Source organism: Mustela erminea, chromosome 4 (assembly GCF_009829155.1).
Source record: "Mustela erminea isolate mMusErm1 chromosome 4, mMusErm1.Pri, whole genome shotgun sequence".
Taxonomy (NCBI): Eukaryota; Metazoa; Chordata; class Mammalia; order Carnivora; family Mustelidae; genus Mustela; species Mustela erminea.
The window spans coordinates 10,034,099-10,059,284 of record NC_045617.1 but is presented as its reverse complement, the minus strand read 5'-3'; the positions used below and the strand labels follow the sequence as shown (position 1 = coordinate 10,059,284).

Genomic DNA, 25,186 nt, shown 5'->3' with positions numbered 1-25,186 from the left:
GGTAGCCCAGGCCTTGGGTAAGCTGACTCACTTCCCAGGCTCGGGTTCCCGCACCGCAGACCCGCCGGGACCGCCTCCTGCAAAGCTCTCTTCCCTCTGCAGCCAGCTCCAAGGCCCTCCCTCCCCTGCCCTCTCCAGGTCCTCCTCCCTGACCAGGTCTGGGGGAAGGACTCTCCTCCTTGCTGCCCCTTCCCCTTGGGGCTCTCATCCCCATCTCGGCTAGTTGTTCTTTCCCGTGAGCCTGTCTCCTTTCCCTGTTAAAATGTGCCTAGTTGGGGACTGAAAACGGTCAGCTCCCAGCTCATTTCCCACGACCCCTGAGCCTGTCCAGGGGTCCGTGTTGCCTGTAATGATGGCTCGCCCGAGGGCAGGGAGTGGAGGAGCCCATGGCACATGGCGGCTGGAGGACAGTGAGACTCCTGCCAGGCTGCCCAGGAGAGCGATTCTAAGGTGACGAGGGAGGGAAGGGGCAGGGACAGGGTTGGGAGGGTGACAGCCACCCCGTGTGTTTTGCAGGCAGGTGGGAACAGAATCAGGAGGGTGGGATGAGCTGTAGCTTTCGCAGGAGCTTGAGAAGGTGGTCTGTGGATGCAAGCGAGGGATTAGCAAAGGTGCTTTCCGAGGCACCTCTTCTCCCTAGCACGGTCCTGAGAGAAAGACAGAATGGGGCCCTGGTTCTCACTGTGGTGCCTAAACCAGCAGGTCAGTGTCCCCTGGAACTAGTTACAGATGCAAGCTCTCAGGCCCCGCCCAGACCACTGAATTGGAGGCTTGGGGGTGGGGCCAGGACCTGGGTTTTCACAAGGGCTTGTTGAGAACGTGGGTGTAGGCAGAGTAACAAAGGAGCCCCGAGCCCTCCTTTCCCCAGTCCCAGTCTTTCCCTGCTCCCCCTGTGGCTGCCCAGCGGTCCCTGAGGGCTCAGGGGACGTTCCAGGCTGGAGGGCGGACTCTCTCCTGATGGTGCCTGGTTCACCAGCAGGGGTGGCCTCGGAAGCCCAGGCCCGAGAGGGCTCCCACCCTCCTCCCGTGGGTGAGATCTGGAGGTAGAGCAGTGGGACGGTGGGGTGAACAAGAGTATCCTGCGGGAGGAGTCCCAGGCTGTCACTGAGGGTCAGATCAAGTGCCCCTGTGACACAGGCTGGCTGCTTTGTGAAGCGCTCCCAGAACACGTGATGTGGCCGTGCTTCTTGAACCCATTTTAGAGATGGAGACACTGAGCCTGCGTGGGTCATTTGCCCAATGTCATCCCGGGTGTAAGCTGGGCTTGGGGGTAAGGATGGGAGGTTGGAGGGGTTTGGAGGGTAGAGTCAGGTGGGGGAGGCCCCCGCCAGCTCCTGGAGACCCCCTTCAGGGAGGACAGTCTGGTGACATGGGTACTCCGTGAAGAATTTTTTAAATGTTTATACCGGCGTTGATCATAAAGGAGTTTTAGCTGCGGAGAAAATGTTTACTGGCCTATCACTATTGAATTGACCCTTAGTAACTCACTGTGAACAAGGATGAGGTTCGGGTAGTGACTCCCCAAGACGGGGAAGACGGCGCTAGCTGAGGAAGGGCTCTGGGAGGTGCTCATGGGCCACCCGGGGGATCCCACAATATGAGCCTCCAAAGAGGTTTGCAAAATCTCTCATCCACATCAACCGATCCTTGTTCTGAAAGAAAAAAGGAAAAGAAACACAGGGCAGAGGCTAATTTAACCTGCCAACATGCGGCTCACTTGTGTCTCCTTTCGGAGAGCTGGGGCTGATCCTGGGGTTGGATCCACCAGAAGCAGCCCCCGAGAAGACAGACATGAACAGGTCTCCGCAGGGGGTGGTGCAGGACACCTGGGCAACATGAGCAGGGATCCAAAACCCAAGGACTCTGACCACTCCGCCCCTGGCCTTGACCTTGTGCCAGGTGAGGCATTGGGAAGGCTTCCCCAGGCTGGAGTTAATGTTCCTCCGCTTGTGCACAGGATCAGCTCCAGTCTTGTTCCCCAGGTGCTCGTGCAGGGGTGGAGGGGCGCCTGGAAGACAAGGGACAGTCCCGGGGAGGCCGCGGACAGTCCGGGGGAGGCAGCATCTTCGGGCAACGCCTTGCGGCTGACCAGCCCGGGGGCGAGCACTGACCCGCTGCGCGCACCTCGCTCCTGGGCCAACGGCTGCTCTGAGGGTGACGTCCGCGTCCGGAGCCACCGCGGATCCAGTCACCGCTCTGGGTCAGGACGGTGCAGACCCGCTGGGACTCTCGGCTGTCGCGTATCTGAGATGCTACTGATTTCCACTCCGGCAGCCACGTCACGCGTGGCGACCGGGAGGGGGGGTACTAGCCTGCCAGCCCGCGCTTGTCTGGCAGTGGTCGCGGCCTCCCGGCAGGGGCAACCCAGAGCCGCTGACCCGCGGGGCTGTCACGCGGGGTCATTCGCATGTGACCGACTTAGCGACTGGCTTAGCAGAGAGGGGGCAGCGGGAGCTTACCCCGAAGGCACAAATTGGGTAGATTAGGGAGAATTATTAGACTTCTTGCTAAGTGGGGTTGGGGTCCCGGGGAGGTGGTCTCGGTCTCATTTCTCCGGGGGGCGGGGGTGGGGGGGCAGCCTGCGGGGCGTGTGTGCGCGTCCTGGGGACTCGGAGCCAAACTTCAGCTCGGGCTCCGGCTACAAAATAAACCTCCTCCGCCCAGAGGTGAGGGGGAGCCTTATGTCTAGAGGCTGTTGCTAGAGAGTGAAGTCTCTAAAATGAAGTGAGAAGCACCAGGAATTTTTTTTTCTTTCTTTCTTTCCTTTTTCTTTTTTCTTTCTTGCTTTTTTTTCTTTTCTTTTCTTTTTTTTTTTTTTTTCTTTTGTGTTCAAGAAACGTTCCACTGTCATTACTTCTGGGAGCCCGACTGCGTTCTGCCGGGCCACCCCTGCGGCCCCACACGGGCTCATCCTGAGTAATACTCGTCCTCCGGCCCATCTTTTATTTCTTCTTGCTCCGTGACTCGGAGAAGGTAAATGCATTAGGATTTTGCTTTTGATTTTTAATTTTTGGACCGTCTGGTCCTGAGACTGGGAATTAGCAACCGCTGCCAGGTCCCAGGACCCGGTGCCGATGCTACTCCTTCCTCATTCTGACGTGACTTTTCTTGTTCTCGAGATTTGGTGGCGGAGGTCGATGAGGTCAGCATGGGTGAGAAGGGACGGTCATCGGTCCGCTTGGCCAGGAGCTGGACGTGTGGTCTTGGACGTAGGGACCCTCTTCCCAGTGAGGACGTCCCTCCCTCCCCACGCCGGGCCTTTCCTCCTCCGCCTCCTTCTTCCTTCGGCCCTCGGCACCTCCTTCCTCCTTCGCTCCCTCACACGGGAGCTCCTGAGGGCCTGTTATGGCCTCGGTCGTGCCCCGAAGAGACCATGCAAGGATGACACCCACTTCGTTGTCGCGGAGCAAGTGCTTCTCTAAGGTCTCAAAGAGCCTGTTTTTTGTTTTTGTTTTTTTTAATATTTTACTTATTTAAAAGAGAGACCACAAGTAGGCAGAGAGGCAGGCAGAGAGAGGGGGGAAGCAGGTTCCCCGCTGAGCAGAGAGCCGGACGCGGGGCTCGATCCCAGGACCCCGAGATCATGACCTGAGCCGAAGGCAGAGGCTTAACCCACTGCGCCACCCAGGCGCCCCAGGCCTATGTTTTTAACCTCGCCCTTCATCCCCTGCTTCTTCAGTAGCACGTGGGATACTGAGGAATTAAAGCAAAGGTACTCCTGTGAGGAATGTGGATCCGTGAAGAATGCGGACCATTCCCATGGGAACGTCTCTGGGAGAGACACCCGGGAAAACACATGTTCATCTGTGGAGGGAGACAAAGGCCACTTGCCTCCAACTCTGGGTCAGCCCGGACAAGGCCGGGGCCGTATCTCCAGGACCGCTAGGGACTTGCATAAAAAGTCGTCCTCTTAGATGAGGATGTGCTAGGCTTGCTGACGTGATGGTCCCACACTCGACTACGATCTTCTGTAATAAATCTATGAGAAGAGAGTTGGGGCTGGCCCACAAGCTAGCTTCAGAGCAAAGGGTTTCCTCAATCATTCGGATCTTTCAATGAGAGCTCTCACATTAGCTTGGCATGAGGATTTACCACGCTAGACTTTTCTTAGCTTTGTAACCTCTGTCCCAACGGAGCGACCTCCAAGTCAGTGTGGCCACTTGTGCTCTCTCCGAACAACAGGCCCAGGCTCGCTGGAGCCCCAAGTCTGTGGCCAGGAGCCCCGAGTTCGTGGCAATCACCGGGCTGTGTGCTGGAGGGCCATCTGTCGGGCTGCACACCCGGACTCCTGTGCTAAGCCGGAGGCATCAGGTAGGGGCAGGAGGAAAATGGATTTTGGAGCGTTTTCAGACGAGTGAGTGGGTAGTAGGTGTTGCATCCATGCGCCAAGCTACCTCGGTGTGCCTTCCTAAGAGAGCCCCTTACGAATGGCCTTTACGGGCTCCTGGAAGGCTCTGTCGGTTAAGCCTTTGCCTTCTGCTCAGGTCATGACCTCAGGATCCTGGGACTTAGGCCCACATCAGGGTCCCTGCTCAGTAGGGAATCTCCTTCCCTCTCTGACCCCTCTACCCCCACCCCTACTCATGCTTGCTCCTACTAACAAAATAAAATCTTAAGAAAAAAATGGCCTTTACCCTTCATCATTGAGAACATTTACATGATCTCTTGCCTGTGTTCACTATTGTTTTGTTTTTTATCACCAAATGATAATGAGGCAAGCTTATTTGAGAAATGCAAATTAGGTCCTGAGTCACTCCACTGCTTGGGCAGGAAAGTTGAGCTCTATGTGCTTCTTGGTCTAATTTTCTCCCAAACTGAGTTACCTGCCTTCAGACAAAATTTGCTAACAGCCTCACTCATTATTACAGATGAATGTCACTGCCTCCAAGAGATGCTCACTTTCCCCTTATATAAGCGCCGCCTTTGATAATTAATCCTGATAACACCAATATAGAGACCCCGATCCTTGACATATTATTCAATGACTCTTGGCAGAAAGGAAAAGCATCTCACTTGAATATGATAATATACTATAAAAATCTGTATTTTACTGCCTTTCATGAGAAATTTAACTATTTGGAGAAATAATTTTATAGTTTACCTGGCTGATTTTACTTTACACTTAACTGTTTGCTCTATTTTTAAAGAAGATACATGAAAATTGGTGACAATATACAACATTCTTCATGAACCAAACCTAGGAGAGATTAAATTTTGCCCCCAGTGAGATAGCTAAATTCGGTGGATTTTAATTACTTTTGTCCCCATGGGCTTTTTTTTTTTCCTTCTTAATTTCTTACATTTTCCCCTTAGGTTGCATGATTAATTTGCAAGTTGAGTCCCATACTGTCCATGAAACAAAGCAATGTATGAGAGATGAGGTGATCAGATGCCACCTTTGGACTGAGCACCGAGCGAGGTTTTTCTCTTGTCGCCGGAGTCGGTGTGACGGAACGAGGGTCACCTGCGGTCACGCCTTTGCGCTGCCGGGTCGCACAGTGGTTCATTCCCAATTCCGGATCATCAGAATCCCCGTTTCTTGTAGAGAAAGGCAGCTCAGCATTGCATGAGGCCCTTTCCGTGCCTTGTTTTTCATTCTGGGGTTATTTAGAAATCGTATTTTCTTGACTCTGAAGGTAACAGCAGCCCATGGATACATTTTTACAGGGTAGCAATAACCTCTTGGAATACATGTTGGTTGTTTTTTTTTTTTTTCTGTGAATGAATCCCGAGGCCTGGGAGTCGCCCCTCCCTGCCCATCACATTTTCTCTATATTGCTTTCTCTAATAGCTCTTTTGGTGCTGAGATTCTAAACGTAAAGCTTAACACTCAACCAGGGTAAGCAACATTCTTAGGGAAAGCCGCCTTAATGTGGGCTTACGCATGAAATGGAAATGGCTCGTGTTATCCATCCTTTAAAAAATTTCTAGTGCTCAGCCTCCATGAAATGGATTGCTTATGGGGAGATAATGTCTGTTCTATTCCTTTTTAAGTCTGTGAAAAATGTCATCCTGGTTAATAGGGTGATTAAAACTCTTTATGCTCCAGGAGATAAATGTGATTATGTTTGTCATACTCTACCCAAGATAAAGACAGCAAAGAAGGCAAACTTGAAATTCCATAACATTTCCTCTCTTCCATATCCAGGAACATTCAGAACTCAATACACAGATGCTACTTCACATAAAGAATAACATTATCTGTTCAACATTTTTCCTTTCCATTAACCGATTTAACAATATGCCTCTGGTATAAAAGGAATAGACAAATGACTAAATCTTCTGATATCGGAGTTCTGACTATAGAAAAATACCACTTCGATCACACTGCTTGTTTTCCTTTCAACTCTCAGTTTTGTTACTCCATTTTTGCTTTTCAAATACGACTGGAGCCTATGCCTGGTGTCTCCTAGGGAGTCTGTCCCCATGTCAACGTTCCCTCAGCAGGTGATTCACGATCATTCTTATGGGGCCGCCCTGCCATGCCTCAAGAACAAAAGACGTACGGAAAGGGTTTGTAAACACGAGTCATGCCTCAGAAGTATGTGTCCAAACATTCATTCCTCAGGCCTCCCATGTGCCAGGCCACGGGGGAACAGAGCACACCCACCCTGCTCCTAGACTCAGGCCAGTAACAGGAACACAGACTGTTCAGTTTGGTTCTGGCCTTTCCTTCCTTCAGCCCATTCAGAGGCTAGAAATCTTTTCTTAGCAGAGATTTAGTTAAAAATGAAAGCTGGGCAAAGAGTTTTTGCTACTCCATATGCCCTGATAAATTCCACGGTTCCTTCCTTTTAGTCCTGGATTTTTAACAGGTTACATATGATCTCAGATGCTGCTTACACCTGTTTAATTAACAATACAGCAACTTTAACAGGGTAACGTGGTCCAGAGAAAAATGTTACATTATGCACTTGACATTTCATTTAAAAATTTTCCTTAGCACTAAAAGGTTTCATTATAACAGAAAAATTTCAAATGTACTTTATTAAACCTGATTGCTAATTAAAGCCCAATTAATTATAAAGAAATTGCACTACTGATCTCCAACCATATTTTTTGGGATATACTGACATATTAAAGTACTTTCTTTAAAAAATGTTCATCTCCAGTAAAAATAATTGCACGTAGACATTATCCTCTGTTTTCTCTGAGAGGTCAGGAGGACAGGAAAGGGCTGGGCCTGTGTGTAGGAACCCGTCAGGAGGCAGTACTTAATACTGAGACTCAATACCTCAGTAACTTTCTGGTTAAAAATATTTGTTAAGCTAGGTGATAATTGGCCTATTTTTATATGAACAATTGAGGTGAAACTACAAACTATTAGTCAATGTTTAGGAACACAGAACCGACTCCTCAAAAAAGCACAATTTATATCCACAATTACTATTTTAGCTTGACTGTCTCTTTGGGTTATCATAATCTGTTCCTGGCTTCTTCTCTATGTCTGAGAATTTCCAGGGTCTTGGAGTGAGCTCATCAGCTAACTGGCAAGCAGGAGCAAACCCAGGGCTGTGTTCCAGACGACGGAGCCACATCCGCTGCCTGACAGACAGGGTTTCCCTGTGAACCTGTCACTGTGGAGTGGGACTAAGAGCAGCAAGCCTTCCACGCCCTGACAATTACATCCAACAAGGAAGGCTGTGGAAACTCATTTAATTAGACACAGTGAAGTACTAGTGCTGTTAGGAGTCTGTCTATAAAGATTTTCCATCATCTGTTACTACATGTTTATTTTTCCCCCAGGTACAAAACTTGGTTTTAGCCCTTGTAAACAGAAGGATTTCCCTTGGGATCTTCTCCACCGAGAGGTTATCCATGTAATTATTTTGCAAGAATCTTCCTAATTTTGGGAAAACCTTCACACACACACACACACACACTAAAGTAAAGCACACAGAATATAGGCCTCCTGTGCGGCACTGAACGCCATCCATCTCGTGGGTTCGGTCAGCAATGCACATGTCCCTGATGATAAATCAGGGGAGTCCCTTTGCTTCTGTGACATCTCCAAAGCCACCCTCTCCATGACGTTTGTTTTAGACTTTTCCCACCATGCTCATCTCATTTGGATTTCAATGCTTCCTCCCACTCAAGAGGCGATTCCGAGTTCTTGGGAATTGCTGGAAATATTGACTGCATTTTACTTCGAAAGTCTTTCATCTGAAAGAAGGAAAAAAAATCAGTTATCAAAATTAAAAGAAGGGGAAAGGAGCCAAAGCAATGAGAGAGACCCTGTTGCTGCCCCAATGATACTGCATTGCTTGTGGGTACAATAAAAGGTAAGGACTGTTCTTGCTACCTTAAAAGGAAATGAGAAACCTCTTTTCTTCTTCCTTTAAATAACATAAAATGCCATTCTAAATCTGGAAGGCAACATAATTTAAATTGTCAACTCTCCGTAATATTTATTTCCTACCAGAAGAATGCTATGTGTTGTTGGCTTTCATATATAAAGATACAGCTAAGAATGGGAGTTCTGGGTTTTTGCGGGGGGGGGCGGGGGGAGGGAGTTCTGTTTATCTTAACTACACCAAGAATTCTGGAGCCAAAAGGAAGAAATGAAGAGAAGAGACTCGGCAGGGTGCTCCACGGATGGAGGGCGCTGCTCTAAGGGAGGGCAGCACTCACTACAGGAACTCGATCATCTTTCCACTAGATAGTCCGAGCTATACACGGTTTGGTTCATTATTTAATCTATCTGGGCCTGCTGTGAATTCATAGCTTCAGCTCTACAGCATGGCATGGCCTTACGGTATTCTCATCAGCCACATCCGAACTGCGTTTCTCAAGGATAAAGACCCCCTGAGAGCTGTGAAGCACCTTGCACTCCTTGACAGCACCAAGTCATCTCTGGTTGGGTTGTTCTGAGAGTCGGCTGATGTTTTCTTACTTCACTTGGTTTTGAAGCTGGTTCCTTCCCTTGTCTCTAAATTTAGCCAGTGTGTCGTGTTCAGGCCTCGTCAAGTGCTAGGCATGCGCTCCAGTCCCTGCAGCACAGACTCTCGTACTGGCTAGACTTCTCTGTTCAAATCCTAACTCCACTACCTGGGGAAACTGCTTCCTGTCTCTAAGCGGTAGATCCCACGTGTACAGAATGGAGATCATCACCTGCTTACACGGTGGTGAGGATGCAAGCACAGCACTGAGCACGTGGTGTTCGGTGATCTACTAGCTATTGTCATGGCAGCATCATCAGTGCTGGGCTGCAAGAACACAGCTCACATGCATAGATATAATATGACAGATCTGTTGAAAACATTATAGTTCAGTGTCATTTTGGTCTAAGTATTCTAACATTGGGAGATCCAGGAGGTTACCTATTCTATGTAGTCTGTAGGAGGTCCGTGCCAACCATCTCAATGTTTGGGTCCCAGACACCAGGACCCAAGACACACACGTCCATGGCAGGTATGCCTCTCCCTAGCCCAGTCTTCCATGCAACTCTCCAGCTTGTACTGTGGTGAATCCTCCATGAGAGGTTGTCAACCAGAGGTAGTACTGGGGAGGGACTGGAACTATAGTTCCCAACAGCAGTTCTCAAATCCTGTCATGCCATTTTGGTTGCCAAAACCACAGGGAACTGCTGTTTGCATTGGGGGTGGGGGAAGATTCTAAATAGCTAACGTACTGCTTTGGGGGCACCTAGGTGGCTCAGTCCATTAAGCATGTGCCTTTGGCTCTGACCATGATCCCAGGGTTCTGGGATTGAGCCCTACGTGGAGCTCCCTGCTCAGGGGAGAGCCTGCTTCTCCCTCTCCCTCTCTCCCGAGCTCTCTCTAAAATAAATTAGTAAAATCTTCAAAAAAAAAATTGCTTTGTCCCAAATACCAACATGGCCCCACTGAGGAATCTTTTGCATACACTTTCTCAGTTCAAAGACATCTCTGGTCAGGGTCTACGATGTGCTGCCTAGTTCTTTCCCTTCGCCTTCACTGGTTGTAACATCTGTCACAACTAAACCTAATGAGTTTTCAAATGGGGTGTCAGAGAGCGAGGACATGAATCATTTCCCATTTCACCTTCTCAGGGATGTGGGACACGGGCAGTTGTTGAGAAGGGAGGAGTCGGGGGGAAGCAGCTGAGGTCTGGGGAGGAGTAAAGCTTGGGCGTTCTACTTCAGCATGGGGGCCTGTGTTCCCATTTCCTCCTCTTGGACTGATTTTTTTTTCCCCTTGCCTTTAATTTCCCAAGTATTGTATCATTTACTTGCTCCCAGTCATAAATGAGTTACTGAGCCACCGCAAGGAATCATCTGAAGAAAGAGCCAATTAGGAATAGACAGGCTTCAAAGAGATATAAAGGAAGAGAGACAAGTGGACCATTCAGGCTTCTTTAATTTTACAGCCATGGAAATGGAAACCCAGAGTCCATATTTAAGTTATAAACAGGGCCTTATGTCGCGTTAAGCAAGGGTTTCACAGCAGGTTTTTAAATTCGTACTATTTTTGTTATATGGATAGTAAATGAAAACCTTCAGGGTTTTTGTTGTTGTTATTGCTTTTTTTTTTTTTTTAAACCTCTGTCAACTTCTGATGGTTTAGAGGTGTGGGTCTATCAGTAATACACTATCACAGGCTAACAGAACCTTCTGCTTAAAAATGTGCTTGAAAAAAAAAAGGATAAAAAAATGTGCTTGAAAAGATTTAGGGGTTGAGTTAATTTAAGCAAATTTGATTATAACACCAATGTACTGGATTCCACAATAACACTGACAGCTACTGGCATAAACCCATTCCCTACCCTACATCCCAACAGTCTGGTGAGGACAGGGCATGCTAGGAACTAGTCTCCATCCAGCAACTCAGTTTTACTCTGCAGCATTTTGCAAACTCTGGGATCTCTTTCCTCCTCTTCCCTCTTTCCTTGGACCAGGAAGAATTTGACCTTGGCTAGGGGTCACAGGGCTACCCTTCTAAGCAGGGCCACTGCTCTCCACAAAGACTAAGACAGGAATGGCACCCCCTGGGCAACAAGTCCACTGCTCAAGAACCTCATCCTTAAGTTCCAGTGTTTGTGTCCCGCAGTGATGGGTTGTCATATTATTGGAAAGTACAACTTCCTAAAGGCAGTTCTCAAATACAATGTCATGACAATTGGGAAACCTATTGTAAGTGCTTCGTCATAATATGGACATTCTAAAGACTGAGTATGAGCAACTTTTCAGACATCAGAACAGATTCAAGATTGTGCCTCTAACAATGTTACTGTCGTTCACACTGCAACAGCTTTGTAAAGGGCCATAAAGCCAGGATGCCAGCAGGAGACCTGGGACACGGCTGCGCATTCATCATGCGTGTCTTGGCAGGAAAAAAAAAAAAAAAAAAAGAAGAAGACTTTTGGTCATATATGGTGTGCTGAAAAACTCCTTAAAAGCTGCTATGTACCCAATTAATTTGAGAAAATCCTTATAGCATCTTTTTATTGGAATAAAAAGCTCAAGCTGTAAAATGTCTTTGCCATTCACCAGCTCCTTTACTTCAATTACCTCTTGCAGGACGCCAATGCTGGACGTAGCATGACAAAAGCTTTTTAGGAACAAGTGATGAGAAAGCCTTCGGATAGGTCAATAATTATGGTAAAGAGTAATTCTGAAGAACCTGGAAATTCAGCTTCTCCATAAAATAGAGTAAGACTCTGTTTCTTGAACAGGAATAAAAATGTCTGCCATTTGAGATGACCTGGACGCCAGGCACTGAACCAAGCACGGGGCTATTACTTAGTCTTTACAATTCCATGCAGCAGAAATGAGAGCCGGCACTTTGCATATGAGAAACCAGAGGTCAGAGAGGTTAAACCAGCCATGGTGACATGTTTTCTAAGTACAACTGACTGACGCCCTGGGCTCTTTCACCACAGCCACGCTGGTCCCATGACCTGGAAAACTTGGTACCTCTAGAACCTCTAATCACATACCAGCTTTCACTAAGAAGGATTTCAAAAGCATACATACTCCTACAATGGCTACCCCTTTATTTAGAATGGCATGGCAGGTTATTAGCAATGTTCCCTGATAACCAGAAGTCGTGGACTTCTAGACAAAGAGGGTTCAACTTCTCCACCCTCTTGAAGTTAGGTAACCATGTGACTAGTTCTGGCAGAAGAAATGGGCATCACATGCAGGGTGATGCATTTAACCACAGCTGTTTCCAGGCCACTCTTACCTTGCCACGGAAAAAAGGAAACCTGTGTCACTACAGAGGTGCCTCAAGATCAAAACTGTCCTTGTGTAGGACAGTTCCCCTAGAGAGACACACGTAAACCCACACTGGATTTTACAAGAGAAATAAACCTTTGTTGTTTTAAACCACACATTTGGAGACTGTTTTTCACTGTAGCATAACCCAGCCTATCCTGACTGACATAGTGAAGAGAATTACAAAACAGACCTAGGGCAACCTCTGATCCCCTTCAAAATTATGTTAAACTTGGCTGAAACATGGTTGAATGAAAACTCAAGCACTGGGCAAAGGGGAAGAGGAACTCTGTGCAGTTAAGCTTAAATGGCTCTTAGAATCAGCTGGAACAACCAAGCCACCATTCTTCCTACTTTCCAAAAGCCCGGTACATCAATTTGTCCCACTATATGTACTACTTCCTGGGTAATCAGAACATTTCTAGATGTTTCCAATAAAATAGTATGGGAGCTCTGATCACTAGGGTAAAGGGTCATTTTTGGGGGCAGATTGCTGTCCTAGATCTTCTCGATAAAATTCAACTAAGGAGGACTGGCTTTATTTTTTAAATTTATGTCAGAGAGAGATAGAACAAGCAGGGGGAAGAGTAGGCAGAGGGAGAAGCAGGCTCTCCGCTGAGCAAGCAGCCCAATGCAGGACTCGATCCAGGATCTTAGGATCATGACCTGAGCTGAAGGCAGACACTTAAGGGAATGAGCCTCCCAGGCCTTCCAGGACTGGCTTTAGAGAGTATTTGCTGGTACCGTTCAATTTTGATTACCCCTGCTGATAGCCACATGGATCTTGAAATATGTTTAAAGACACCGTATTATTTATTTAATATTCAATTGCATTAGGAAAGCTGACATGAATTTAAAAATCTTTCTCAGGGTGTCTGGGTGGCACAGTTGGTTAAGCATCTGACCCTTGGCTTTAGCGCTCAGGTCGTGATCTCAAGGTCTTGAGGTGGAACCCTGCATCGGGCTCTGTGCTCAGCAGAGTTGGCTTGAGGTCGTCTCTCCCTCTCCCCCTCCTGTGTGCTCGCTCTCTCTAAAGATACTAACAAAATTTTTTTTTTAACTTTCTAAGTTATTACATCATTTAGGTAAAGGCCTGACAAGCACCTTCACTTTCTCCTAAACCCTCACTGTTATCAGATGCATAAAGTTTAGCATCTATAGTAAAGTCCATTGATCAATGAATGAAAAGTGAATGTGTAACTTCCTGAGAAATACAATCCTTGAAGTACTCATTAAAATAACCAATTTCTAGGACACTAACAGGGCAAAATCGAAACACAAAAGCTTTCTGCTAGTGAAGTGAACTAGCAGCAGGGACGAGGCGGGAGCATCTTGGGGTCAGGGCCCAATCTGCTGGTAAGACCGGACTGAACAAGGACAGTTTGTAACACACTTCCTGATTTAACCTGCTAACAGGTCAGGTTCTCAGAGGCAGTTCTAAAATAACGTTAGTCAGGCTTGGTTTTTAACAACTCCAAAATCTCCAAAATCTAAGTGTATTTCCTTTCCCTGCTGACTAAGTGACAGAAACACTTGCCATCTCTGTCAGGCCTCTTTCTAAAAGCTTTGTATTTTACTGCATTAAACACTTTGTAACAACTGCCAACCAGATCACTCCTCTTTTCACATTTTAACCTAATGATCCTGCTTCCCTGGCATCCATACAAGAGTACGTGTGTGCATGTGCCTCTCTGCCCCCAAATAAACAGACCTACTTGCAGCTCCCGTTTTATAATGCCTTTTTTTTAAGGCCCAGGTGACAGACTGTCACAGTGGAATGAAGACAGCTCATGGCTTCATTACAGGAAGTACTTCTGTAGGTACATTTATTTTTACATTGTAAAGGAAGTTACAACATCTTAAAAATGGTAAATAAACATAGTAAGTATAAGCCATCCAGAATGAAAGAACATGTACTTAATGAAAATTATCATTTCTATAACACAAATGCCTATATCCTAATCCTTTTTGGACCAAAGAGCAAACACACACACACACACAGAGCACGTGCTGGTACATCTGTGGTACAGAAACACCTTCGATGCGGTCACTTAGGAACTATAGGGGAAAAAAGCATCCTGACATCTAGATGCTAAAAAAAAAAGCTTGGGGGCAACTCACTCTACTTCCTTTCCTGTTTCCAACTTGTAGAAATTCAAGCTTATAAAAAAAAATTTTTTTTTTTTGACAAACAAAACCCTGTAACTACTATCTCTTCAGTAACTTCAGAAAGGTAGTTTCCAACAACTTTAAAGCTTGAGCTCCTTCTGAATTTCCCAAAGCGTTTCTGCACTCTTCTTCAGACAAGCCTCTTCTTCTGTGGTCAGCTTTATCTTTATAAGGTCTGTAATACCATTCTCTCCCAAGATACACGGAACACTGAGGAATACTTCTTCATTTATTCCATAGAGACCCTTAACTAATGTGGAAACTGGATGCACTCTTCTAAGATTCTTCAAAATACTTTCTGTTAAATCAGCTACAGATAGGCCAATGGCCCAAGAAGTATAATCTTTCATTCTAATAATCTCATAGGCACTAGCGACCACATCTTTGTGGACATTCTTCCACTGCTCAGGATCTTGATCAGTTCCTATGGCTGAGTTCAGGTTCTTCAGAGGGACACCAGCGACGTTCACTCCACTCCACACAGGCACACTCGAGTCTCCATGCTCTCCCAGGACCCACCCATGACAGCTTTCAGCGTGGATACCGAGCTTCTGCCCAATCAAGAAACGGAAACGGGCCGTGTCCAGACTACAACCACTTCCAGTAACACGGTTTGGGGGAAATTCGCTCAACTTCCAGGTCACGTAAGTTAGTATATCCACTGGGTTGGAAACAACGATCATTTTGCAGCGAGGGCTATACTGGGTAATACTGGAAATCATTAATTTAAAGATGTCCACATTTCGATGGACTAAATTCAGCCGTGTTTCCCCTTTTTCCTGGCGCGCCCCTGCGGTGATGATCACGAGGCTGGAGTTTGCAGTGACGAGGTAATCTCTGCTGGACACAATAGTTGGCATTTTCACGAAGGGGCTGCCATGCTGAAGATCCATCGTCTCCCCCTTCAGTTTGTCTTCATGAACATCCACAAGGGCAAGTTCATCGGTCAAGCCCCTTAACAGGATGCTGATAGCACAGGCCATGCCAACCGATCCGGTTCCGATGATGGAGACCTTGTTGCGAGGCACGGCCTCCTCGGAAGCGAAGTTCTTGAGAAGCTCGCACCTGACGGATGCCATCTTGCACACGGGGGGGACGGCCCAAGCGCCCGGGAGAGGGAGGCCCGCCGCCCGGCGGGGACACAGCCAATTCACTCTCCCGGCGCCCACTCTCCGGCCGGCCCACAGGACTCCCACGGCCCGACTCATGGCCACTCACTCGAGAAGTGGAGGGAGAAAGGAGGGAAGGGCCAGACAAGCTCCCAGGCGGGACGGAAAGTTGCAGGTGACCGTTAAACGTGCCCTCCTCCTGCAACTGTGGCTGCGCAAGCCCGTGGCGGTTGGGAGCCCCCGCAGTCCACTACTGCGGCTGCGCAAGCCCGTGGCAGTTGGGAGCCCCCGCAGTTCACTACTGCGGCTGCGCAAGGCCGTGGCGTCGGCGGGCCCCGTGGCCCACTACCGCGGCTGCGCAAGGCGGCCGGGCCCCCGGGAATCGCCAGGGCCTCCGGCGAAATTTCTGCGTTGGACTCGGGTGGGAAAAGGACTTCTCTAGCAGATGAATTTTGAAGTGAAAGTTTTATAAACACGAAGTCTCTGCAACTTTTAACGTGAATAATGGGCCAACCAAGATCCCCGGGATTACTGATGTTCTATTTTTGCTACAGATGCCAAGTAAAAAAATCCCAATATGTACAGATAAAAATAGGGTTATCTTTTCTGAAGTGTATCCCTGCCGGGACGAATAAGGTGTGTGCGCCGTCTCCAAATGGCCGCCTTCACCATTTCTCTGCGTCTGTAGGAGAGGTGGGGCTCCTGACTTAGACTGTACCCAACTTGGGAACTTTCTATTTGGAAAGGGTCCACTGCCTTCATACAGCCACGACCATGACCCACAACTGCTGGGAAGTCACAGCAGCGACAACAAGGGGAAGTGGCCGACTGCGCGGGGTCCGGCGCGAAAACTCACGCGAGACGCTGTTACTTCCTTCTCAGGCCAAAGGCAAGGCTGGGATTCCGAGTCCTGATTAAAAACGACTTCTCGAGTCGAAAGGTGGGGAGATAGCCTTCTATTAAATACTTCATATTTAGGACTGGGAAAGCTATTCTTACCCTTTCTGCCACGGAAATGCAGTCTAGAAAGACAGGAATAATCAGAGGAGGTGGTGAGCGGAGGAAAAGTGTGGCTATTAATGGGGTTCCTGCCATCCTGTTTCGGTGTGGTTTAGCACACTAGCAGGGACCAGACCCCCCATGTGGAACGTATGCGGTCACAAGCCCCATGACACACACAATGGTGAGAGCACCACGTACGTAAGTTCCATCCACAATAGTGGTCAGATTTATGGTAACCATTTCTCAAATTGAAAACTGGAATTGTTCAAATGATCATCTTTATTTAATGGTGGCTAACATCTTCGAGGGATCCTTTTAAAGGACCAACTTTTGATAGTTTCTTTTATCCCAGTCGTAATTGAAATGTTTTAACCTGATGCCTGTTCCCACCTTCTTCCTATAATGATTCCTTTGACCAGTCAAGTCATTTTCCAAGATAAGTGTTCTTGAGGATGAAATTCAAGCACATAAAGACTCGTAGCTAAATGACTTCTTTCTAAAGTAATTTTCTTTCTAGAGTTTGAACCTCTTCAGAAATAAAATCTCTGACAGCTGCCTCTTCAGTTTTTCCCCTTAGCCACAACTAAATCAATTTTGAGAAAATAACACTCTCCAAAATAAAAATACCTCAAACAAAGCAGCTTTTTATTTACAGTAAGTCTTGAGGTAAGAAGGGAAGAACTAAGACAGACAAAGAGACGTACATGACCCCCGGAGCAGATTTAGGTCTACTCAAAGATGTGCAAAGCCAAATATAGCCAGATAGCTCCCTAATGACCTACCTGTCTTCAGTGGCTCTTTATTCCTTTTGAATGGAAAACCTAACTCAAATTATCTGTTCAAAATACAGCATAATATAGCTGATGGCAGGATTATGCTTGACGACATCACTTAGGAGGGAGAAAGCAAGAAATGAAGATGACCAGCAAGTCTTCTGGACCAGCGATGGTTCCAAGTAGGTCATTCTCTTCCTTCTGCCTAGACTCTTCCCGCAGGTCCCCTGCCCTTTTTCTAGCTAGGGGTGCAGTTCAAATATTCCACCCTCTCGGTCTCTACAATCCCCCAAGCAGAAGTGACTTTTAAGAATCCTACGCCACCAATGTCTTTTGTACCTCTCTCCATTGTGGGATTTATCACACACTATTAAATGTAATTACTTAGGAACTTGTCACTCCAAAGAGATCACCTTTTATTTAGAGCATATCACGATCCTTTAGAACAGAGCTCGGTAAGTGAATTCAGTAAATATTCATGGTAGAAAAGGAGTAGAGAACCCAGTGAAGTAAGGCCAGAGCGCTGAAAGGTGAGAGAAACAGAAAGGCACAACTGCAGAATCCACCTGGTGCCAAAATTTTAAATTAAGGGGTGGGTAAAATGTGTAGGTACCTGTTTGGGGTTTCTTAGCAAAGCTGATGTATACAATTCAGATAAAGATATGGATAAGCTAAAAGATTTCTTAGCCATTTTCAAAGCCAAAGCCAATACCTACCAAGTCAAACATACAAAAAAGAAATTCTGCAGCACTAGACACACAGTAAAACAAATGCTCAATGGCAGAGAGAATATTTTCATCCTGTAAAAAAATGTTTCATTCTTTGGAAAGCTTTTATAAAATAACCACTGCACAAAACCCTTGATATGAGAAAGGGAGAGAAGCTGCGATGAAAGCACTATTAATTAATATTATAAGCTATAAACTTATCAGCAAGTAGAGCATTATATAAACATAATTATTTTAAAAATCTTCTTTCTGATTTAAAAATAATAAATTGCAAATTGTAGTTTTAAAACAAATTAGTGGGCTGTGATTCTATTGCTCATATACTAAAATCTCTATTTACAAATACCAGCACCTTAGAGCATTTTCCTTTGTCGGTGATATGGGAACACTGGAGAGGGACAAAAGTAGGGCCACAAAGCTTTGTCTCCGAATAAAACAAGGGCAGACTTGATGTCAAGTCAAAACACTGCAATCAACTTGCATTGATGGTATTCAAATATCGTTAACAGGAATTGGCAAGGTCATCTAATAAAGAATCCAAATCTCAATTGTGTTCTTTAAGGGCATTATCGACACATAATTTTTGATGCACTTAGAAGAGCCACATGCATTTATCTTTCAAAAGTGAAATATTTTAACGGAGCACAAATCACGAAGAACAAAGAAACTAAAATTCACTGATAGGTGTTTAAATATCCCAATTTGTAGCTAAAAACTGACAAAGCTTAATTTTATGGATTTAGGCTCTAAATAGATGTGTTTTTATTAATTCACTGCAATTATTCTCTGTGGTTGGATTAATAGAAATAATACTGTAGTCCCCGATAGCAGTTCTAGTCATCTAAAAAAAAAAAAAAAAAAAAAAAAAAACATGAAGAATATGTTTGTACATGGAAGTTACCTTCAATTTAGGTAAAAACTTAAATTTACCTAAAACTTAAATTCCACCTAAAGGTGGAAACTTAAGTTATTTTTTACAGTCTCAAAACTGCCAGAATAGATGAACTCCTTATTTGCCTCAAGACCCCATCTAGGCGAAGAACAGAGTCAGCAGCAGAAACAGAGGAGAGGAAGGAATGTTCAGTGGCGACATTAGCAAGGTCAAGGCTCAGAGGCTAGAAGGACATGGCCTTTCGGCAAGGCTAGAACTCTGAGTGCAATAAAGAGAGAACCAGCCAGAGTCTTGAGTGATGCGTTGTGGACATTTGCATCAGATCCTTTTTCTGGGGCCAGTCCCGTGCAGTGCAGGCCACCGAGCTGCACCCCTGGCCTCTATCCATGGAATGCCAGAACACCTCCACCGTCATGATAACCAGAACTGTCTGTGGATGTTGCCAAGTATCTTTCTTCTGTGGGGAGGGGAAGTCAAAATGCCCCCATTAAGAACCAGTGGGTTAAAAATGAGTAGGAGCGAGACCAGAGAGCAACCAAACCATTTCAAGGAACTTGGATTTTATTCTCCAGGGAAGAGTGGGCCATTGAAATGGCAGAAACTGATCAGGTTTCATCCAAAAGATGTCTCCTGGACACATTCTCCATGCTAGGTGCTCTATCAGGTGCTGAGGTTACAACAGTGAACAAGACAAATGAGGTCTCTCTCCTCTTAAAATTTACATTCTGTGAGGACAGATAAGACAAGTAAATGGTCAATAGAACTTCATTTTGCAACAGTGCTGTGAAAAGAAGAAAACAGGATGCTATCAGAGAGGGACTGATGGTCTTGGGGAAGCTTCTCGGGGGAGACGAACACAAACAGGGTTGAAACTCAACAAGCCAACACAGAGCCGCCAGGCCAGCACCTGGGCAAGGAGTCTGCTGGACCAGCAGGAGGAGGGGCCCTCAGGAGGAAGGCTGGTGCGCGGTGGGGGGCAGGGGGTGTCCGCGGGTGGGAGGGGTGACTGGGTGGTCCAAGAGGAGGCCGCTGGCACGTGGGGCTACATCCCACGAGACTTCTTCACGGGGAGCCTCTGCAGCGTTGTTCAGAGTGACGTCATCTGACACTTTACAAATCTCTCCAGCTGCTGTGTGGAGGGAGAGTTCGGTGGCGGGGGGTGGGGGTTGAGGGGGTGCGGGGGGTGGGGGCGGGGAGTAAAGAAGAGGCCAGAAAACTCTGCGAGGCAAAAGATGAATGCAATGGCGAGAGATGAAAGGGGCCAGGCCGTGTCTGGCAGCACAGCCAACAAGCAGGACTTGCCCGTGGATGACATGAAGGGAATGAAGGGAAATGAGAGAAGCCGAGATGATGAGTCTCTGCTGGGTTCCGGGCTTGGGCAGCTGGGGGCACGGGAGGGACGCAGCCCGCACGGGAGCGACAGAGGCGGTGAGGAGACCGAGAGCTCTGAGTGAGACCCAGGCTGCTGCGTGCCTCTGGGCCACACCACTGCTGATGCGCAACAGGCACGTGCAGGGCAAACCCGACGGCCGACTGTGCAGACTGTGTTCAGATGCCGAGGACCACAGCCGGGGCTGATGGACCAAAGGAGTAGTTGGAGAAAGATGGGGAACATCAAGAGAGAATCTGCAGAGGCGGGAGGAGCTGGAACATGTCTGTACACACAGCAGCGGGGGACTGACAATCAGCAAAGGCTGGGGTACTCCTGGGAGCGAGGTCCTCCGACAGATGGACATGATGGACCTATGCCCGCGGCACGGACACCTCGCCCACGGTGACATCAAGAAAGGCAGAGTGAGTGGTAGAGATGCAGGATGAACCCTGGGGAAGATGAAGGCCAGAGCCCTCTCGCGGTGTGGAGAAAGGACTATGGAGAGACCGGGTGGGAGGCAGGGAGAAGAGAGGTCCGTCGTGACCATCCTGGGGCAGGGACAATGGCAGTGGGAGCGTGGAGAAGCAAGACGTGCTGAGTGATTAGATACAGGGGTGAGAAAGAGTGTGGTCGTGATGAGAATCCAGCTTTTCCCTCCGGGCGGCTCTACGGATGACACGGCCACTCACAGTGAGTGACCCAGGAGTAGGATGCTGCGTGGGGACGGGGGCAGGGCAGTAACTAACATTCATGTGGGAACACACGTGAGACCTGCAGGACATCCAAGCATCGGTGTCTAGCAAGTGGGTCCATGAGCAAGGAGCTCAGAAGTCGACTAGAGACGCAGACCTGGCAGCCTTCTGTGTGTGGATGAAGCTAGAGCAGAGGGACCCTCGGAGCAGCAAATTTAAAGGCTAAGCAAGGAACCTAGCATAAAATGTATAAAATAAGGCAGCAGCATTTCAGAAGGAAATCGAATAGTGGGAAGAAAAAATAAGAGCCAAACTAGGATTGAGAAAAATTACAAAAAGAATGAAGAACTATAAAAGGCCAGTATCCATTAGCACAAGAAACAAACAATAACTGATATATATCCGATATATAGATTTGGTTCACCAAAAATTATAGAAATTATGTTCAGCACAGTCTACACTGTGGAAAGATAGACAGCACATTAAAAAAAGATTTCTTCTTAAAATCAGTTGGGTCAGGAGAATTCAATTTGAGAGACCACTTCATTATCAGATATACTGGGAAACAAAAAATAATATATATAAACATATCAACATATACATATAAAAATGTTTTATAGATTCCTAGGTATTTCTAAGTGACCAACCAATAATAGGTACCTTTCGAAACAAAGCGTAGGGGGAAGCATAGGCTCTTGGGTCTTCGTTCCACAGCGCCTTATTTAGAGAGATCTGCTCATCAGAGTCCAATTTTCTATGCTCCATATTGAAATAAGGACAAAGAAAAAGAAAACCCAAATGAAATCAAGGATATTTTTCCTCCAGTGGAATAAGGCCAGGAACATTCCTGAGGTGATTAAGCCTGATTTGTGTCAGGCTTTGGAACAAGGAGGCTTTTATGGCAGAGCTTATCTTTTCTAATAATTGTTGCACATTCCCACTTTATAAAATGCTTGGGTCCTATTTTACTTATAAAAGGAAACTGGTGGGTTTTTAGAAGAGGTATTTTGGCAATATGCCAATAAAAAAAGCTGTGGGTTTTTTTTTTTTTTTCTTTTCCTGCTCCCTTGGCTTGGGGGGGGGGGAACCCACCTCAGAAAACAAAATACGACATTGGTCATTATCTCCCATTTTAAACTGAGCAAGTGCCTGTGATTCGGTCTCTCTGTCACCAAATTCCTTTCCACATTACATCGAGTGCCTCTTACCACCGGATGCCAAGCCCATTAGAGCTGCAGTGAGTGGGAAATAAGGGTTATAGAGATGTTCTTGTCACCTCAGACCTAAATTTAAGTGATGCACAGTGCCACTTCCAATTAATTTAAAAATGATTCCAGGAATATATTCCTCAATGCTTACGTTGTTTGAAGGCCCTCAGCTTGACAGACAGAACTACCTGTGTGAGATCATGATGACTCTGTGTTCTAGGCATTCTAGTAAGATCCATCAGGAAGTGGAAGTAAAGCTGGGTGTGCTGATGTTATGGTAATCAGAGTCAGGAACTGAAGTTTGCTTCCTGGGGACAGAAGCTGGTAGAGATGTTCGGAAGCTCTCAAATTAGATTAGGCAAGGATGCAGAAGGGACATATTTTAGTCACTCCTCTGACTTCCCCTGCAGGTCCCTCAGAAGTGGTCACCATTAAACAATTTGCCAGGAAATGGATTTGTTTTTAACCTCTGACCGGAACCAAAGCAAAGTACAAAGCATACAGTCTATTTCCTTCTTAAATATCTTAGATATTAAAAACCTCTAAGCTTTTTCATAGTTTTATTTATATATGTATGTGGTCCTAGCGTTCACCTACAATGTTGCTTCATTTAAGACAAATAACTTAAAAATGGTTCAGAATAAACATATTTAATATAAGATCTACCAGATACTGAAATCAGCAAAAAGTCAAAAGAAAGAGATTTTACTGTAATTAGCAAAAGCCCTCAAAGCTGGTCATAAGGTCGTTAAGAAATGAGCATAAACATTAACATTAAAAAGTATACTTAGCAGCAGCTACCAAAAAGAGCTTGAGAAAATACATTTTATTAGAATGAATCCAATATTGTCCTAGAAGAAAGATATTATTACCTCTCTTAAAGAATCTTTCTTAGAATAGGAAAGACAGATGCCAATTTCTGGAGAAATAATTAAGACATGTTTTACTTTTTGATTTTAAGGAAAAGGAAGCCTGGGCTCTTGAGAAAGAAGTAAGCTATATCAGATCAGGAGGCAATATGGGGGCTGGAGACATGTGTAAGACTTCAATCACAGATTATCTGCATAAAAGCCTTTAGAGCAGCGGACTTTGGAGAGAAACAGTAAAGGAAGAAAGAGATTATTTTCCATTTATCAGATTGGCAAACATTTCAAAGTAATAGAAGCCACTAATGGCGAGGGAGCTAGGAAACCTGTATGCACTGTCAGTATCTTCTAAATGTATCAACTTTGTACTTTGGACATCAAAAACATTTTTAAATACCCCTGGATTCAGCAATAACATCAGTTGTCTTTAGAACAAATTTCCTGACTGAGAAAAGTATAAAAAGATGCACACCTACAGAGGTTCACTATGGTGTTTAATAGTGAAAAATTACAATATAAGTGCTATTGGCAGGAGACTGATTACATAAATTATAATATAATGGAACACCAGGTAGCCATTAAAAGTGATGGAGATTTACACAGCCTATTATGCAAAGATGTTCTTGTGGCTATTCAGTGAGAAAAGGCTCTAGAATAGAACAGTAAAACACTTACATACAATTATATTCACAGACATACAGAAAGTCTGAAGGGATGTTTTTACTGTAATAAGTGATTACAACTAAATAGGATTTCTGGTGATTTTTGTTTCCCTTTTTGTACTTTTCTACCCTTTTTTTTTCTTAAATGGGTACATAATTTTATAAAGTAAACACAATATAAAACACAAAATAAACATAAAATATCTTTGTTTTAAAAAAGATAGGTCCTAAACATGTCTTTCTTTAAAAATAAGCAATATATGTAAATAAAAACAAATATTTCTTATTACCTGGTAAAAGACAAACTAAACGAAAAATTTCCTTTATTTACAAGTTAATTTTTAAATTTAAGTCTCTGGATGATTTAATGTATTTCACAATAACTAAAAATGTTTTCATTTGTGGTTTCATTACTTTTGAGATTTTAGCTCCTCTGAGGGCAACGACTGTAAATTATCTGTGAATCTAACTACACCAGGTATCATGAATGTATTAACTACAAGGCACAGTAAATGTTAGCAGTGGTGATTCCGACTGGTACTGAGACAGCCTCACGTCCAACAAATGTTGGAAGAGAAGAGTCCAGGCAAAAAAAGCCCTAGATTTCCCAGTCGTATCAATCAGGAATTATGTATACATCCAACCTTTTTCCTTCTAAGGGGAGGGGAAAAGAAGGCAGAATAGTCTAATCGTAATTATGCTCTATCTTTTCAGAAATCCTTTCAAGTATCAATACTTAATATAAATAGGAAAAGGTACAAAAGTGAAGTCTTTGTGCTTGAGTCACAGGTGAATAATTTTAAGTGGCATGGTGTTTTTAAGTTTTTTTATTTATTTGAGAGAGTGTGAGCAAGACAGAGTGAAAGAGAGAGAGAGAGAGCGCACATGTACAAGCAGTGGGGAGGGAATGAGGGAGAGGGAGAAGCAGGCTCCTGGCTGAGCAGGGAGCCCGATGCGGGGCTCCATCCCAGGACCCTGGGATCATGACCTGAGCCGAAGGCGGGCAGTTCATCCACTGAGCCACCCAGGCGCCCTGGCTTGCTTCTTTTGATAACTGGGGAATTACTAGTTGGTATCTCGAGACATCCTTATTTACTCACTGACAAGCATTTATTTCAACTACTCTAAACTTAAAATAATAAAAAGCATCTAATCATACTGCCACAGGGTGAACCTGGCCTGAATATGGCAGTCTCCCAGGATCCTTTGGGATCCTTTGGGATCACTGGGTGCATTAGGAGACCACAGACCCACAGTAAATGTTCATTGTTTCAACAATTAAGTTACTGTTAAAAAGTGAAGGCTGCCTCAATCATAATCAGATGATAAAATGCTGTAATTCAAAGTAATGGATGAATCTATACTGAGCAATGAGGCCTTGCTTGCTGGCCCACGATGCTGTTCATGGCCAGAACTGGTGAGAGGTTCCCAGACTGAATCTGGACTGGCTCAGACATGGAGGGAGGGAGGCTCCCACCTTAAATCCTGGACACACCTACTGGCTTCAGTCCGCTGAC

General features: G+C 45.7%; 2 protein-coding genes across 2 annotated transcripts in view; both read right to left on the bottom strand.

Annotated features, from left to right (window-relative positions):
- Positions 1–5,708: 5,708 nt before the first annotated feature.
- TMEM242 (transmembrane protein 242) overlaps positions 5,709–25,186 on the bottom strand; it is a 29,132-nt gene continuing 9,654 nt past the window's right edge. The window contains exon 4 of the mRNA XM_032338631.1: positions 5,709–8,163. Coding sequence (XP_032194522.1) covers positions 8,065–8,163 — 99 coding nt within the window. The 3' untranslated portion in view covers positions 5,709–8,064. The remainder of the gene's footprint in view (positions 8,164–25,186) is intronic.
- On the bottom strand, positions 14,184–20,029 carry LOC116588019 (L-lactate dehydrogenase A-like 6A). The gene has a single exon (XM_032338630.1). It carries the CDS (start codon positions 15,571–15,573, stop codon positions 14,446–14,448), a length of 1,128 nt encoding a protein of 375 aa, XP_032194521.1. The 5' UTR covers positions 15,574–20,029; the 3' UTR covers positions 14,184–14,445.

What these genes read in the sequence shown, in the direction of transcription:
- LOC116588019 (XM_032338630.1), bottom strand. Translation starts at nt 15,573, where the DNA reads ATGAGTCGGGCCGTGGGAGTCCTGTGGGCCGGCCGGAGAGTGGGCGCC.